This window comes from Cuculus canorus, chromosome 2, assembly GCF_017976375.1.
Source record: "Cuculus canorus isolate bCucCan1 chromosome 2, bCucCan1.pri, whole genome shotgun sequence".
NCBI lineage: Eukaryota > Metazoa > Chordata > Aves > Cuculiformes > Cuculidae > Cuculus > Cuculus canorus.
In genome coordinates, this window is record NC_071402.1 from 149,766,533 (window position 1) to 149,783,653 (window position 17,121).

At 38.8% G+C, this 17,121-nt stretch overlaps 1 protein-coding gene across 3 annotated transcripts in view; it reads right to left on the reverse strand.

Annotated features, from left to right (window-relative positions):
• Positions 1-1,290: 1,290 nt before the first annotated feature.
• ZMYND11 (zinc finger MYND-type containing 11) overlaps positions 1,291-17,121 on the reverse strand; it is a 108,313-nt gene continuing 92,482 nt past the window's right edge. For all 3 annotated transcript variants that reach the window (XM_054057459.1, XM_009558313.2, XM_054057458.1), the window contains 7 exons: positions 16,491-16,568; positions 15,849-15,967; positions 13,833-14,040; positions 11,925-11,993; positions 9,730-10,002; positions 8,449-8,634; positions 1,291-3,648 (listed from right to left, as the gene is read on the reverse strand). In XM_054057459.1, the coding sequence (XP_053913434.1) occupies positions 3,526-3,648; positions 8,449-8,634; positions 9,730-10,002; positions 11,925-11,993; positions 13,833-14,040; positions 15,849-15,967; positions 16,491-16,568 (1,056 nt within the window). In that variant the 3' untranslated portion in view covers positions 1,291-3,525. The remainder of the gene's footprint in view (positions 3,649-8,448; positions 8,635-9,729; positions 10,003-11,924; positions 11,994-13,832; positions 14,041-15,848; positions 15,968-16,490; positions 16,569-17,121) is intronic.

A 17,121-nucleotide genomic window follows, 5' to 3' on the forward strand; every position in this document is an offset into this window, starting at 1 on the left:
GTGGTTGGGGTGGGAAGCTGCCACAGCACTGCCAAAGCATTTAATCGAGTGGGTCCTGCCACTGGCCCCACTGGCAGCACCTGAACCAAGAAATGCACATCGAGAGGGGAGTGCTCCTACTGGAGATTTCTGCCGGTGGGGTGCCGGGTAGTGGGGCTGCGCTCCAAGGCTGACCGCAGCCATCAAAAGTGGAAACGGAGGGACTGCGAAAGTCCCTCAAGGGGCACGCTGCTTCTTCCTGATCCAGCATTGTCTAGCTCAGCATAAAAGATATAGTGGTTATTTGTATTTAATCAAGTTTCATCAAGTCAAATGAACAGAATTTGCACTCCTATGTAAAACACTATGACTCACCTAAGGCCAGAAAAGTTTGTAGAGTAAAATAATAAAGGAGACTTTTGAGAGGATCTTTAACAATTTCAACTATAATTAAAAAAAAATAAACAAACAAAAAAAAAGCAAAAAAACAAAAAAAACCCCAAAACCTAAGCAAACAACTTTTTTTCGCTGGAACTAGCAGGTCTTGCCAGGTCTCATTTCCCAGAGAAAGTACTTCCCTTGGTGTCTCTCCGTCAGCCCTGAAGTCATGACAGGGCTCCAGGACAACCCTCCCTGTCCATAGCTCATCCCCAAACAGCCCTTTCTTCTAGGAGCGGCCGTGGGAGATGCTCCATGGGCAGCATCACCAGCATGGGTCCTCGACTCCCTTAGGCACCTCATTGGCAGCAAATCTTGACCCCCAAAACAAGTGAGCCTCTTCTTAGGGCTGCGTTTGTAAGCGCTGGAGCTGGATTCAGAGTCCCCTCAGTCCTTTCAGACAGAATCATTTTATTCTGCACAGCCTGGGCGTAGGCTCGGGGCTGCTGACTGCCTTACGGAGGAGGCAGAGCAGGGCCACAGCGAAAGGAGACATAGGGAGAAGGCCTGCAAGTCCCACCCTGGCTGCCTCCAGTGCAGGACCTGGCATTAAAACAAGGACATGAGGGATGCAGCCTCGGAGGCCGCTGGCCCTCAACAGGCTGGAGATTCATTTCTGGTACCAGGAGGTGTGTTTAGTGCTCAAGCCCTTGCATGGACCTGGCACCTCACTTTGAGTCAGCAGCAAGGTCCTCATGAGTTCAGGCGCAGCTTTCTTCACCCACACCCCTGGACAATTCCAGGTGAGAACAAGTAAAAATAGCAGTCTCATGTATGCCCAGCCAAGAACCTGAGGACAACTGGCCAAAATCAACACAGACACTTTCAGTGAGGTTTGTTTTTTTTTAAATACATTTATTAACCAATGTTAACACATTAAATGACTCTATATATTGCTAGTCAGAGCAGCTTACAAAATGCCAGAATGCATCATAAACTGGACAGCCACAATGAATAATTACAATGTGCATAGTGGCTAAGCTCAACACTTTAATATAGCTTTATGATTTGCAGAAAAATTAATTTTAAATCATGGTTCCTAAAACAATCAATTGTAATTTTACCTAAAACTTATACAAAACCAGGCCACAATCTTTTTTTTTTTGTTGTTTTGTTTTTTTTTTTTTTTTCTTTAAAACACACAGTTTTCACACTGTAGTAACTTGGAAATGTGCAACCGTGTCAACAGAGACAAAAAAGCCAAAGTAACACGAATCTTACTTTCATGCAGCTATCAGTTAAATATTACATATTCTGGAATGATTTTACACCAAAAATATTTTCACAATAACTTGCTTTCATAGGGGTGGATCGAAGTTTTGGAACTTGTAAAGTAATCAAACAAGATTGATTTTTAGTTGTGAAGTGTTTTACAGTCACAACACAGAGGCGACAAAAGTTAATTACACATTTATCAGGCAATAACGTAGCTGTGGTAATACAAGTTACCATCTACTTACTATTTTTTCCAATCGACTTACCACTTAATTTCTGCAACATATGGGGCATTATTTGGCAGTATCTAGTCAATTAACTTACATCACCACTGTAAGTAAAAAAGATCAGGATTTCAGTGGTAGTTCACAGAAGTCTTAGTTATATTTTCATCTTTACATGACCCTGACAAATCCTAGAGAAAACTTTTTTAAAGGCTTTCCTCCTGATTCTTCAGCTTCCATCGTTCCATCATGTAATTGCTTTCAATAAATATCAAAGATCTAAATAAATATTTACAAATTATTCCTCTAACTTCTCAAAAAATAGCTGGATGATTAATGGGCATATGACTCAGTCTAAGACCAATCTTTAAAAGAAACTAAAATGCAAAGACACTTTAAAAGAAAAGCTATTTAAGTAAGCTTTACATCTATTTAAAAAATTGTCTCTGAACATGGATGCAATTCATATATCTATATATAAAACAAACAAAAAGAAAATAATTTTTCAACTATCGATCCATTCCTATTGGTAATGCTTCTTAATCCAGACATTCCGCAAAATACAGACTTTTTACAAATCACGGCATCTTTAATACAAGAAAATTAACATGCATTATTCTTCATTCTGAGTACAGTGATGGAGCTCATTATTAGGCAATGACCCATTACTACAAACATAACGGCTTCTGTGAAACTTAAGTGCTTTATCTCCTTTTATTATCAAGTTACAATGGACCAGGTGACACCAGATCATAGTCGGTCAAAGGACGTTGGATTGGGGAGGCTGAAGGGGGGGCGCATTAAAGAAATTTGTATGCCTCATAATTCCTTATATGAATAAAGGTAGTTGGATTTTTTTGTTATTTTTTGGCTTTTCTCATTCTTGTTACAAGCACTCATGTTAGGACAAAAATGAAATGTGCAAACTTCAAAATTTAAATATTCATTTTTCTCTAAGATCCAGCTCAGTAAAAGATTACCCCAGTTCCCTGTGATTTTAAACTACAAGATCAAAGCTAATATTTTGTTATAAAAGTTATATATTGAAAAGAAATAATGAAAATAAAACACAGTTGGGAAATATTTAAGAAAAAATACGCAGGACTAGCACCTGCTGTGTCAACCCTGTTCCCTAAATTCAATCATGTACCCACTGGTATAACCAATAGATAATGCCTTTAAACAGTAAAATTAAGCTGAACAAAACCAGCTCAACAAGGTTAAGAAATAAATGTTACATCAAGGTAGTATGCTTCGTTTTTCTGAAACAGTTCAATACTTCTTACATTCAGATCTAGTTTTTAAATGTTCCTTATGTTAAACTTGTATGATTTTTCTAGTTTTAGATCTGCTGTTTTTAAAGATTAAAATCTCTGTAAAACCTAAAAATGCTTTAAAACTTGCCGAAAATGCAACAAATCCTCTATTTTAAAATTATTTAAAGTAACCTGCTCCCATAGATGTTAAATTCCTTCTGCTGACAAAATTTTGGAGGAGCATTAAACAGAAGATTGAAATTACTGTGCAAAATTTCTTTTACGAAAAGTGTTTAAAGGCTGGTGCAAAATGGGAAGCAAATTCTAAACAATTTTGGCTTCTTGGAAACAAAAACCGCTGTGTCTGAGAATAGCAATCATCGGGGTGGTTTTCTAGGGGAAGAATAACTCTTTCATCTTTTTCTGCGGCAGGTACGTTTGTGTTCAGCATGCCAGTGCTCCTGCTGACACTTGATGGAGCAGTAGGAAGTGTTCCAGCAGCAGTGGTACATGGCCTCCTCTTCACAGTTGTAGCACTGGAGAGAACAAACGAGATGAGATTACCACCCTCGCAGGATCCCTCCGTAACAACACACAAGTGTTCTCACCTGCTCGTGGATGCACCAGCACATGCAGAGCAATACTCCTCTTTTATTTATGCTTGGGGCATCCAGAGGCAGGAGGGCATTTTTCACACATGCTGAGTAAAGTAGCAGTCTTTAGCAAACCTGCAAAATGCTTTCATGTCTTCCGGAATCTGGATTATCGCTTTTGAAAGAAATCATCTCCTGTTTAAGAAAACCCGTCTCTCCAGGCAGTGGATGGACATTTTTCAGCCACACATTGCAGGAGCCATATTATAACCTACATTTGGATAACAGCATCCTGCTCTATCTCTCATAATCTACAATAAATCAACAAGCACTTTGGGCATGAATAGGTTCTGTGCAAGGTAGAAAATCTGCTTTTCTGAGGTCTGTTTACTAGCCTAGCTTCTCCAGAGGTTGCAGGGGAAGATGTTTTTCAGCCAGCAAAATCTCAAGTCACACCACCACCACTACTGAAGAAAAGAATAATTCATTACTGAATGGTTTGTTATAGTGCATTTACGGCACGTCTGCAAAGAGGCTACTGCTGTTGGGAATGTTGGCTACCAGAGAGCAATGCAATCTGGTGAAAACTAACCCTCGTACTGTATCAGTGCTACTGTGAAGAGCAAGAAAGCGGCTTTTGCTTCGTCTTCCAGAAGCCCTGGCGTACACTGGATGGTTACATGGGCTGTTGCCCCTTCTCATGCCTGCCAGGACAGTACAAAACTCCTAAAAGAAGAGATGCTGCACAGTCCATGATTTCAGCAGAAATACTTGCTTCTAGGAAGTGCTGCAGCAAAGAGGATTTCTACCCCAGATCGCATAGGACATCTCCAGTTTCTTGGTAAATAGCCCTGGAAAATAGCCCTGTGGCCTTTGAGAAACTGGAAAAGGGAATCAACACACTGGTCAACACTACTGGTGGTCATCAAGGAGGTACGGAACCCAGACAGGCAATGTGCTCTGTCTCCAGGTGGCTTTATACTCCTTAAGGGAGTGCTGCAGAAGCATTAACTATCGTTCTGACAAAATCCTGTAAGGTAGGGTGGCGTTGTGGCTAAAGGAAACAATTATACTCAGCGCCCTCGAAAGCCAGACTCTAAAGGTCTCAGATTTGAATCTCTTAATTTGGTCTGCTCAAAATCAGCAAGCATCATTATGAATCTAGACTGAAATGCCTATTGCACAATGGGGAACAGACATATCACACAGTCTGTGCAGGCTGTTTTCAAACCACAGAATAACACAAAATTTACTTTTCGTGTCCTGTCCAGCTACAGCATTGTTAATAAAACAGAGTATTACAAAGAAAACAAATGAAATTGCCTTAAAAAAACCAAAACAAAATCACAACTCTACACACACTAAAAGACAGATCCAAGAAAATAAATATTTAGATCAGCTAAACTGATAACTATTTCTTTATTATGTATTTACAATCAGCAATATAGGGACCGCCCTCGCTGCATGAGAAGGGAACCTCTCAATTTTCCTTTTACAGCTTAGGTCCGGGGATGTTTATTTGTAGAAATCTACAAACAAGTGTCCCCTTGAGAGCTGTTTTCCTGTGTTTTTTATGTTGCTGGCTGCCCATAAGCCGGTGGGAACCATTAGGATCATCTGCTGGAAAGGTGCATGGAACAGCTGTCTCTCCATTATGTACAGCATGGGCCTCAGCCCAGAAACCAGCTTCACATCTGCTTGTTGGGAAAGATCAAAAAATGCTAAGACAGGAGAGCACAACTGATCCCTGGGTCCTGCACTTCCCTTTACAAATGTTGACTACAAGCATGGGATGTAAATCTCCTTTTACAAAAGGAAAATAGTGTCCTTCAAGCTGGCACCAGCACACGTGGCAGCAAAGGCAAAATGCCAGCTGGCCTCAGGCCTCCTCTTTTCTTTGTATTTTCCTCTTTCTAAACATTACCGATCACTTGGGTTTTTGTTTCAGACACTGCACATCATGAAGAATGCTCATGCACTTAAAAACAACCTGTTGCAGGCTAGAATAACTATATATGTAAATTTGACTGAAAGAGACAGAAGTTAAAAATGAACTATAAAAATGAAACGTGCCAATTTAAATGAGGCTTATATGTAAATAAAGAACCTAGGAGAAACTAAAAAAGAAACATCAAGATGTCCTCTAACCTGTATTTTGGAGGCCATCAAACTGCATAATCTCGTTATGGTTATCCCTGCCCTTACATTACTTCCTTTCTTTTGCTATTTACTTAAGGTACTGTATTAAATCCAAATTTTCTGGAAGTATAAACATGAGACTGGGGTAAGCTAAAGGGATTGTGACCATTTAGAGTAACAGAAAACATTGTTCTTTAACTATGTGTTAGGCTTCTTAACGCTGGGAGCGCATCTTCTTGTGTGCCTGGATACCACCAGCAAAATGACCTGTTTATCCTGACTAGAATTTTTTCTAGGTATGAGAAAAAGACAAATTTAGCATGAATAATAGCAGCTGTATTCCCAAGCCTAGACATCTGCATTACAAAAAACCCAGAGGTCTTTCCTTCTAATTAAAAAACAAAGCCACCAAAACTCATTTAGTCTGTTAATTACATGAGATTTTGGTAAAGGGGTATCATTATTATTATAGCAGCACACAAGAGTGGTACTACACACCAGGGACTGTCATCAGTACCACTGAAGGAAAAATCACTGGAAAGTCGTGTAATTGGACCAACTCCAGCCGCCTGAGGCAGTGTGTTGGCCGGCAGATCCATCCGCTTGAATACAAAGGTGTTTATCCTCATCCTCTCTCTCCTACCACATGCAAACCAGCTGCCTGTATGATACCTTCATTTAAGGTGATGGGGCCCCCAAATAGTTCTGGGGCCATAGAAACAGACAAGACTGTCAAATGCTCTTTATATCTTTAACTGTCTTGCTGGGAAGAAAAAAAAAGGCTATATGTACATGATTATGAGATGCAGTGATGCGGTACCAGGACACCCTCTGATTAGGCTAGGCTAAAGGATATGGTAGAGGCACATTGGAACAGATGAAAGTAAGTTTTGGGAGTCTCTTTCATAAATTTTGCCTAAAGAAAACCCCAGAAAAGCAGCTGTAGCTACAAGTCCAGACTTAAAAGTTATTGTGATTGAGTTATTGCATATCAGCTGAACAGTGGCAACAGCTCACATGTTTACTCCTAACATCCGACAGAAGAAAGCTAATTTGACATAGTTCCATACAGTACGCAAAGGCAATTTGATTTCCCTCTCAACTGCCACATGCAAAAGTATGCATACAGACACCAGCAGCCGGTGACTCATTAAACACAGTAACTTGATCAAGTCAAAGACTTAAATAACTTCTCTGGTTTGCAGAGACAGGTAGTCGGGGAGGAATTTTTTGACTGACACAGACGCATGCACTGCAGTATGGTAACACCTACAGTAAAATCCCTACGAGGAACAGTAATGAAGGCTTTACAGGAACTCTGGCATTTAAGTAAGTTTTCTCTTTACAAAAAACTCAAACTTGTAGTAGCGATAGTCAGCAACCAATTGTCTTGCTTTGGTATTTATTTCACTCTTCTACAGAGCAGAGCATTCTCTGCAGGGACCATCGTTTCCTCTACAAGAACAAGGACTAATGAGGCTGAACACAATAAACAAACAGCCCTTCACAGTGGAAGACAAACTGCGGGACAGAGCTGGGGCTGGCTGTCCCCAGGCGGCAGTGACGGTGGGATGGTGGCTGTCCATCGCTGCTCAGATCAGTGTGCCATCTTGTGGCAAGGAATCCACATGCTTCTCAGCTGCATTTAGCAAAATCAAAGCTCAAAAGGAGGCGAGTAGCAAATCTTGTACCCATCCTGCTGTGTTTTATAGCTAGCTAGTACAGCACAGCGTGATTTCCTGAATGGTGGCTTGTGGTTTCCTTGTTCTAGGAAAATTAGCAAAGAAATGGCAAAGTTTGTGTGTGCCAGGCTCACTGCTTCTCACCGTAAAAGTTTCCACCAGTATTGTTATAGCAACGTAGTATTATAGCACCTGCAGTGTTTGAGTAGATGCCCTACAGTCCTGTGAGAGAACACACTTCCAGCTTGGAAAGAAAACACGAGACACAAACCAAAACAGAACCAGGGAAAAGTCTGGAGCACGTAATCGAGCGGTAAGTTAGATGTCTGTTATCACTCTTCCAAAGGGCATACAAACACGTTTTTTATAGGCAGTGCTGCAGATTTTGGCTTAAGGACTGAACAATGGAGAGAAATATATTTCAGAAAGTCTTAAGACTTCAGAAAGTCATTTAGACTTGAATATGAAAAACTATAAAATAGCTGCAGAAGAAGCTAAGAGAGGAAAAGGCCAAAAGGGTATCACTACTAGCATTATTAGCAAGGGAATCCAAATTGACACAGCCAGCTATTATATCCTCTGGCACCTTGAGATCAAAGGAGTATGAACATAATACAAAACATGTCTTATATGGAATAAATCTGCATTTAGAAAAAATATTTTGATACTAATGTCTGCCTGGACTCAAGAAGATGGTGCTGTTAACGCTACATAATTAAGATGGAAATAATCAGAACTTTGAGTTGAAATTTGGAGGTTAGGAAAATTTCAAAGCAGTAATATGAAGGAGAAAACCTTAAAGCTGAAAGACCCATGAAAGAGCAGTTCAGTTTGACAGAAGGAAAAAAATCACCTTCAATTGGCCTGCGGTATGTATTATACATTCCCATTTATTCTCTTGTAATAAATTTTTGACACTTACCCACTGCTTCTTCTTGGTCTGGGAAATCAGTTGCTTGTGCTGGCCTGCTAGCTTCTTGATTTCTTCTAAAAATTCTTCTTTGCATTTCTCCTTTACCTGCTTACATTTTCTGTCCATTTCTCCTTGTGCGTTGGCCACAGCTTTATTTACAGCCTGCCTTTTCTCTTCTTCCATCTCTGTACGCAGCTGCCAGAAAGTGAGCAAAGCAACTGAATGGACAGCTATTGGAATAAATGTATCTTTTTAAAGCTTCTTTTCTTTAAACCTCCATTACTGATGTGGGTGGAGGTTGCATAATTAGAAATTTCTCCTATCTAGAAAACAAAAAGTTCTGTCCTTTAGAGTTATAATATAACTTCCATTCCATAGGAAAAGTTCAAAATAAAAATGTCGCTGTATTTTTATTCCGCTAGGCATCTACAAAACCAGCTAAACAGGTTCCATGTATATTTTGTCAATGATCAGTTTACAAATTTATGAATTTATGTTAGACAAAGATTTTGTTTTTTCCAAATCTACAGCTGCATATAAATCTACAGCAAGGGCATAATGGAAAACTCGTAACAGAACATCCCTGAGTTCATACCCTGAGTAAGCGGTACCTTTTAGTATTCATTGCCAGTCGTATTTCCTTGCCCCTGCTTAGTTATCTAAATTTTTGGTGTCTTAATCCTGCAGGAATAACACATTAACTCCTTAAGTTCATTCTACAGTCCTTTCCTCCAAAGGGAAATTCATCTTGCCTTAAGATTGGTACTTAAGAGAGGGCAGACAAATCATCCTCTAAACTGTCCTGCTCTGTTCAGCCAAAGGTGATCAGCTCAGGCTTAGATATCAAATTTTAAACAGGTTATCACTAGATAAGAAAATTCAAACAAATTTCAGTGAATCTACTTAATATTCAGGTCAGAAGATTGACAAAAGAATTATTTATGAAGAGCATTGAAACAATGCCACTGTTTACAACCACACTTGAAAATGGAGACAAATTCTTTGGAAACAGATACTCATGAATGAACAGTTAGTTTCATTTCTGGATCACAAACTGATTTTACTGGACAAATATCAGAAAAGCAGGAGTTTTCTATTTAAACTATGGTCTGTTGATATAGCAATGGCCTAAAAAGGAACAATGAAGATCATTTTGATGTGGGCTCTTTGGAAAAGGTTTTTGATTAATTTTCTTAAGAGTGCATGTTGCAAAAGTAGAGAAGAATGTGAAAGTATCCACACTTCTCCTCTCCTCAAATCAGAGTGTAGGGGGTGTTTGACAGGTGTTACCTTTTCCACTGCCTCTCGCACAACTCTCTCAGTTTCTCTTTTGTGATCAGCTTTCATCCTGTCCTTGAAATCATTAAAGATTTTGGTGTATTTGTCATGGCACATGTTCTGACACACTCCATCATTATTGGTCTGGGTGCTCCGATGCAGCATTTTTGGAGAAGAGGCACTTAACTTCTTGGTCTGAGTTGAGACTGAAACTTTTTCAATGGGCTGAGGCATTGTGGGAATTTCCTGGCTTGAACTTACTGCTTCAGTTTCAGGTTCTGGCTCCTACAGAGAAAGAACAAACTTGTAAACGCAGATAACAAAATAGAACAACCTAACTTTCAGTTCTCCTTGGAGAAAAAATGTTATATGACTAATGCCAGTGCAATTAATGAGAAAGGTGTCTGTTGAAGACCTTCAGTGCTAATGAGACATGAGATCCCTGAGGAAAATCATCGTATGAGTAGGTAGGATCTTTGGTCAGGCTTTTCTGACTTCAGCTAGGAGTGCAGAAGGAAGCACACGTATGGCATCAGTATGCCACACTCATCAGCCCCGCTTCCCAAAAAGTACCACCGACATCAGAAGCTATGCTGAATCACTGCAGATTCCTTGGGATTACAAAAGGATTGTTATAGATTTTCCTCCAACATTTTTCTTGAAGAGACTGCATGGCCAAGATGCCTGAATTATTTTGGCAAACTCTGGGCTTACCCTGGCCCAACAGGCTCCACTAGAGTCTGTAATATTCCTCTGATTTCACAGAACTGCTTCAAAGATTGATTAGTACTTCAAAGATGCTTTGAAGATGAAAGGCTAATGAGCGTCTAAGTCTTGCTTCCAATAATATAGAACTAGACTTGACTGACCACAGAAGCTTTCTGTAATTACACAGTTATCAAGAAAGAAAATCATAGTTACTGTACTTTACTGTACTGTACTGAGTTTAGGAGCCTATGTTATTACACTGTAACAGCAATTGCTCTTACAACAGGTAGAAATAATTTCCCTGCAAGCTCTTGTTGATATTTGAAATGTCTGGAGACACAGATGAACATTATTTCATTTTTTTTTAACTTAGATTTTTTAAAGCTCATTAATAACAGTGTACACACAAAGCATGCAGTCCTTGTGACACCAGACTTGCTCAGGACTGGACTTTGTGCTTGTCCGTGTGATGAGGTACTCCTCACAGCAATCAAAAGGCTAACTCTGCACTCCCTTTTGCAACCAACTGCTCTCTAATAGGTCACTGTGATTGACTTATGGATCACTGATCAAATATAAGCAGAGCTAAGAAGGCAAATCTTAATCCATAAATATATGAAGCCAATTACAGCATTCACTTGACAGAAATCATGATAAAATAAGGAGGCATCCTAAACCGCAGTCTCTCTATCTGGCACTCAAATATAGTTTGTGCCCCAGGAAGCACAAACTGCACGTTGCTGTCTCCATTGATGGGGGTGTCTCATGGAGCTAGCCTTGCACTACCAGATACAACAGGAGGCAGATATCAGGAGTGGCAATGTCTGTAGTTCAGGCACCAGGGCCATTCCACAATACTCTGGTGTTAAAATACCTGAAACTTTCCCTATAATGGAGCTTTCAGCCTTGTTCTGAGGACTGTGGGTATGTGCACAGAAGTGCATTGCTTTTTTTCAGTGTTAAACAAGAGGCTGAAACATGGCCAGGAAAAAGTACTCAAAAGTTAGGAAATATGAGATTTATGGCTGTCTCAGCTTCTGCCCCCTTGTGTACAAGCACAATAATACAGTCCATTGCTTACATGATCATAGCTTTCTGTGTTCCTCACTCCATTCAGTGTGCAATTTGGACAATCAAGGAAGGAAATTCCATGGACAAGGGTGGGTATGACATTTTATAAACCTAATGTTCCTGATTGTGCAAAATACTTCATAATTTCTGCTGTTTATAGGCTTAGTAACTAGTTTGAATTTGTTATTTAAAAAAAATAGTGTGAGCTGACTGTTGATTTATTCATGATACAGAATACTACCACAATGATACCAGTGGCTTGCATGTAGGAGGTGCAATAATGTTTATTAGCAAGGAGGACCAAGCTATGGGGCTGGAGCTTGCACAATTAATACTGTAAAATCAGTAGAAGGTGACAGAAACTGAATGACTGTCTGTTAAAATGTCAGACTTTTTGTACTTTGAACACAGTAATTGAGGTTACTTACTTCTTTCTTGAGTTCCACACTCTGGTTACGTCGCCCTTTCTTTGCTCTTGGTTCCTGAGTAACCTTCAGCTGTGAACATCAAGAAAAGCATATTGAATCATTCTAAAAATCACTTCATATAAGTAGAATTCACTGTAACATGACTGATGTACCTTTTATTTTCTATTATTTTCAGCTATTTAATTTAGCAAATAAAAAGCTGAATACTGTTCTTAAATGAGAAGTGCATGCAATAAACTTTCCACATTATCACTGATAACTATGACTGCACGAAGCAAAAAAGTCAATGAAAAAGTTTTAACAGTCAATAAAATATCCTTAATCATTCTTTTCTTAATTTCACACACAAGTTCCAACATTTGTGTTCTGGAATATTTTGACCATAATTGGGCAGTAGATCTGTTGGAAGCCAGAAAACAGCAATAATTGTAAAGAGAATGGATATATGTAAAGATAGTAAGTTTATCCACACTGGCTATAATAGATTATAACTGTATGCTTGGAGGGGTATGAAACCTTGCTTCAGAATAAAAGTCAACCTCCAGCAACAGAAAAAAGACCGAGATCTAAGTGGATGGTATATTATCTTACGATGGCTCACAGCAAAATTCTTACTCCTGTCTTTGAAGCATCCAGTAGAATACTGCAGATTACTGCAGAGCACTGACTTCGATGGCTGTTATGTTCCTGTAACTGTAAAACCAGCCAAACAGTTATAAGTGTTAAACAAATGAAGGATGAATGGCTGGGGTGGAACAGAAAATATGCAAATAGACACTTTAAACCCTATGACTGACACTTCTGAGGAACTGGGGAAATACTTCTGCTAACTTTCATAAATCTCATTTGTGATGGTTTTCCTGTTTCATCATACATTGGTGCATGACCGCATACATGACAATACATGAAGGGGTCACAAAGGGTTAGCTAAGCAAACCAGGCTAAGAAAACCCCTAAACTCACTTTTATAAGGAACACTCCCTTAAAGCAACTTCCAGTTTTATAAACTTTAAGTTTTTAGCTACAAATGGGATGACAGACCCGTTTGACCAAAGTGCAAATGAAGAGGGTCAAAACACTGATTTTTTAAAAATGCAAACTTTAAGACAGGATAGTGGTTTTAAGTGAGGAAAAAATATGTTGCCAGGGAAAATGTTGCCAAAAATACAGAGAAGCATCCTGCAAGCTATGAAAATCTTACTGCCAAGTCAGTAATAGTGAATATATAACACCCTCTTGGACAATGAATGACTAGCGAGGTTCAGCTGTGATAAGGGAATTTCCACATGGTAACGCAAAGTTTTGTATCTTGTCCCTTTGTGCTTTTCACCTTTGTTAAAGCAATACAATTCTTCTTGTTCTGCAGAATTATTTTTAATGACTTTAATCAGTTGCTGGTCACGTAGTCCTTAAGTGCAACATTTGCACATAACTTTAGTTGGACTTCCTGAAAATGTCATGGTTGGTGTTACTCAGGGATCTGTAATGCAGAATACAGTCCAAAGTGAATGTACACCAGTTATGAAAAGGCCGAACAGCTACAAGGCTGTCCCTTGATGGGAGTCCAAGAAGGCAGTGTTGTAGTCTATCTAACATCCATAACATTTAATTTGAACATTCCTATTCAGCTTTTGAAATCTTAGTCTGTCTTATCAAGGTGCTATAGTTGACGAACATTTTAAAACTTCTCAGAAGTCACCTGAGAAACTGAGGAGAGAGGAAAACTCTATATTCTTGCTTTTACTGAGTCACAAAGCACAGGGAAAATAAGCCTTTGAACCCTCTTCTTGTCGCCATAAAACTGCAGACAGAGCTCAAGGCTACCTTAATAATAGATTAATCAAAAATAGGGCATCTTTCTACCCATCTATACATTGCCCCGATTGCTGACATTGTGGCAGTGCTCACCTGCTCATTGCTGGTGGAAGAGATACTTGACTCTGCTTCTTCTTCCCCTTTATCCTCATTCTTGGATTTCCAGAATCTCCCCTCGCGAAGAAAGCGCTGGTGCAGTTCCAGCTCATCACAGGCCTTCTTCCACCCCATACTGCGTTTCACATGCAGCCGATGGATGTTAACTGTGATATCTTGAATGTTTTCAGAGGGGATCCAGGCCCTTTTGAATACACAATGCAGAAAGGTTCAAAAACACTAAATACAGATGAAGGATCTTGACCTGAGAAACTGACTTCAGAAGCAGTTTTTCACAGTGCCTGATTGCTGACAATTCCTTTTCACTCAGAATTTTTGTATATTCAACACATTTGAAAGAAAAGGGACCACATACCGTTAGAAATTTGTGTTATTATAAGATGTTGTTAGTTGTGGTTGCTATGGCTAAAGGCCTCTTTTCATTTTTGTTGAAACCTCCACCAGCACCACAAGCAGTCACATCTCCTACCTGTTTTCCTGCTAAATGCCCTGAATCAGACAAACAACTTTACTGAAGGTTCACATGCTAATCCAATCTATTGTTGCACTTTTTGCTAAAACTGTCAAAGAATGCACCTCAAATACAGACCTTTCATAGTTTGGGCCCCTGTCTATTTGGACTCATGTGGGTACTGTTATGCTCTTTTTTTTTTTTTCAGACTAAATTTGCACCAGCGACTTGGTTCCAAAGGTACTTCGTCCACTTAAATACTTTCAGAGAGTCCTCATAGAGTTAGATACGCAGCTACTGACATTTTGAAAGGTTATACCAAGCAACATCGGACATTTAAGAGAAAGAGTCACTGCCATGCACATCTACATAACAGAGTAAATACTGTAACAAATTAAATGTCTGTGGCCAGACTCGCAATTCTTGCAATATAAATTTCACTTTCGTGAGGTCAATAAAACAAGGATAATTTACAGCAACCAGGAATCTGGCCTTTTGTACAAGTCCAGCACAGTAACTAAACAATGGCACTTTAGTAAAATGTATTTTGCCTATCCTATCAGCACACGTTTAAGAAGATGCAGGCACCTCATTCCACCAGTGTCATGTTACTTTGTTAAATAGTTTGAAGCTGTGTGGACTTAATGCCAGAAGTACTAATGAAATAAGCTGCATTTGGAAACAGATTCAAGGTATATCATTCTGTGATTGTGGCACAAATTACGATTCTTTACTCATTTTATGCCTATCAGAAATCTTGGTAGTTCATATAACAAATGAAAACAAGTTACACTAAAGCAATATAAATAAACAGCCTCATAAAATACTGTTACTAAATTGTCTAGGCCCTTTTGGGATGCACTAAATTATACCATCTTCCCTTAACAATGAATGATTTTGCAAATGTGTCCTCTCCTCACGTTACAGGCATATAAATCAAACAGCAAAAAAAATTAAAACATTCACTGTACCAGCACTACTACAACCCTCCCCAAATGCCAAACAAACACTGGAGATAAAAGTAAAAGTTGATCTCTTAGAGTGAAGTTTCCAATGTAGAGTGATTCTCTGAAACTGCAAACTGGCGCACAGCAGGAGCTCTGTCAATGATCTAGCAGCAAGACAGAAACATTTGTGATGTATATTATCTTACTAAACCACGAAATTGCTATGTGCCTGCTCAGAGGAGAAAATGGCACAAAGTCAATACTGCTGGTAGTAAGAGTACATTTCTGTCCAATTTTCACCTTGGATTAGCAGGCTGCTACTGACTGGAATAAACAGCTGAAGTTGACTTGCTTTCTTTAATTAAACATGCATTAAGTAACAAGCCTGTGGCAACTGTGGAGAGGGAATCTCCAAGCCACTTGGCAACTCTGGGTGTGTTAGACAGAACTTTAAACTTTCCGAAATAATTATGGCTAAGTACTCAGTCTTTCTAATGTTGGCAAATAGCTTAGCCAGGATTCATAACACGATAGATGAGACAAGTTCATTGAAGTATTGTTTGTAAAAAGCAGCACATGGAATTAATAAATTACCTTTGATGGTGATGGCCAAAAAAGCGAACATCAACTTGATTGTCCTCTTTCTGCATGACTTTGGCTGGCCAAAACCCAAAGCCTTTCATTTTGGCCCAAACCAACTCATGATTAGGTATCTGGAAAAAATGTTGTATTTATTATCGAATATGAAGTATTACATGGATTTATCCCACAAATATTTTCCTGTATCTTAAATATATGGTTGCTGTTTATGTCTAGTGCTGTTTTAATTTCTTACCATATATATTTCCCTGCTGGATGTATTGCTGGGATCAAAGTAAAAAAATACATAAGTCTGAAAAGGGTGTAAATGTCTATTGAAAACAGAGATCTCAAGCACCCCCAAAATCAAACTTGGCTTTATAGCTTCATCCAGGAGCAAAGTTTTATTTTTGTAAGCTCCTTATTTTCTTGTGAAACTGTTGTAACTGGCTGATAACCAAGTTTTATAACCTATATTGTTAAAGCTTTGAACTTCAATCAGCATTTCACTCGTGTAAAATATCTAGGCTTACAGAGTCTTAACCATGTTTTTGAAACAAGCATACTGAAACGGAATATTCAATACATTAATGACACCAAAACTGCAGGCTTTTATACAGAAAAACAAACAAATAAAAATCTGTGTCAGCAACATACGCAAGGATAGCAGAACCAATTGTCAGGTCGTGCATTTGACAAATAGAAACAATTCTTGCAAAGCTGCAGCTCATCCAGCTGAAAAACAAACAAACAAAAATAAGTGCCCAAAATCCTATTTATGTGACTTCAGTAGTATCCTACATTCTTAAACAGTTGATTTTTTTAATCCTGCTTGCTAATTTGATGGAATTAATTCTGTCTATGCAAACTAAAGGTGTTAAACTGAGGAGAACTCAGAATGGATGAAAGACAAGCTGCAGAACATTATTAATATTTTAGCAAAACAAGGCAGAGGGAGGAGACTAATTCAACTCTTAATGGTTTATTATAGCTAAAATGTGAAGAACAGCTCCAAATTAATCAAATATTTAAAGTATATTCTGAAAGAAGTCATTCAACTGTACAAATGGTGAAAATGCAACAGCTCCCAAACTTTAATTTTTTGCCTCCTTTGAATGCTGAGAAATGCTTCAATGCCAATTACAGAATTTAGCAGGAATTTCACTTCAGATTCAGTTTATATTAGCAGGTACAATTATTTTTGAGTCCAGTTATGAATTTCTAGATTATTTTCAAAACTAAAATTTGAATATCAGTATCTTCTAAACAATAGTCTAGTTGCAAAAAA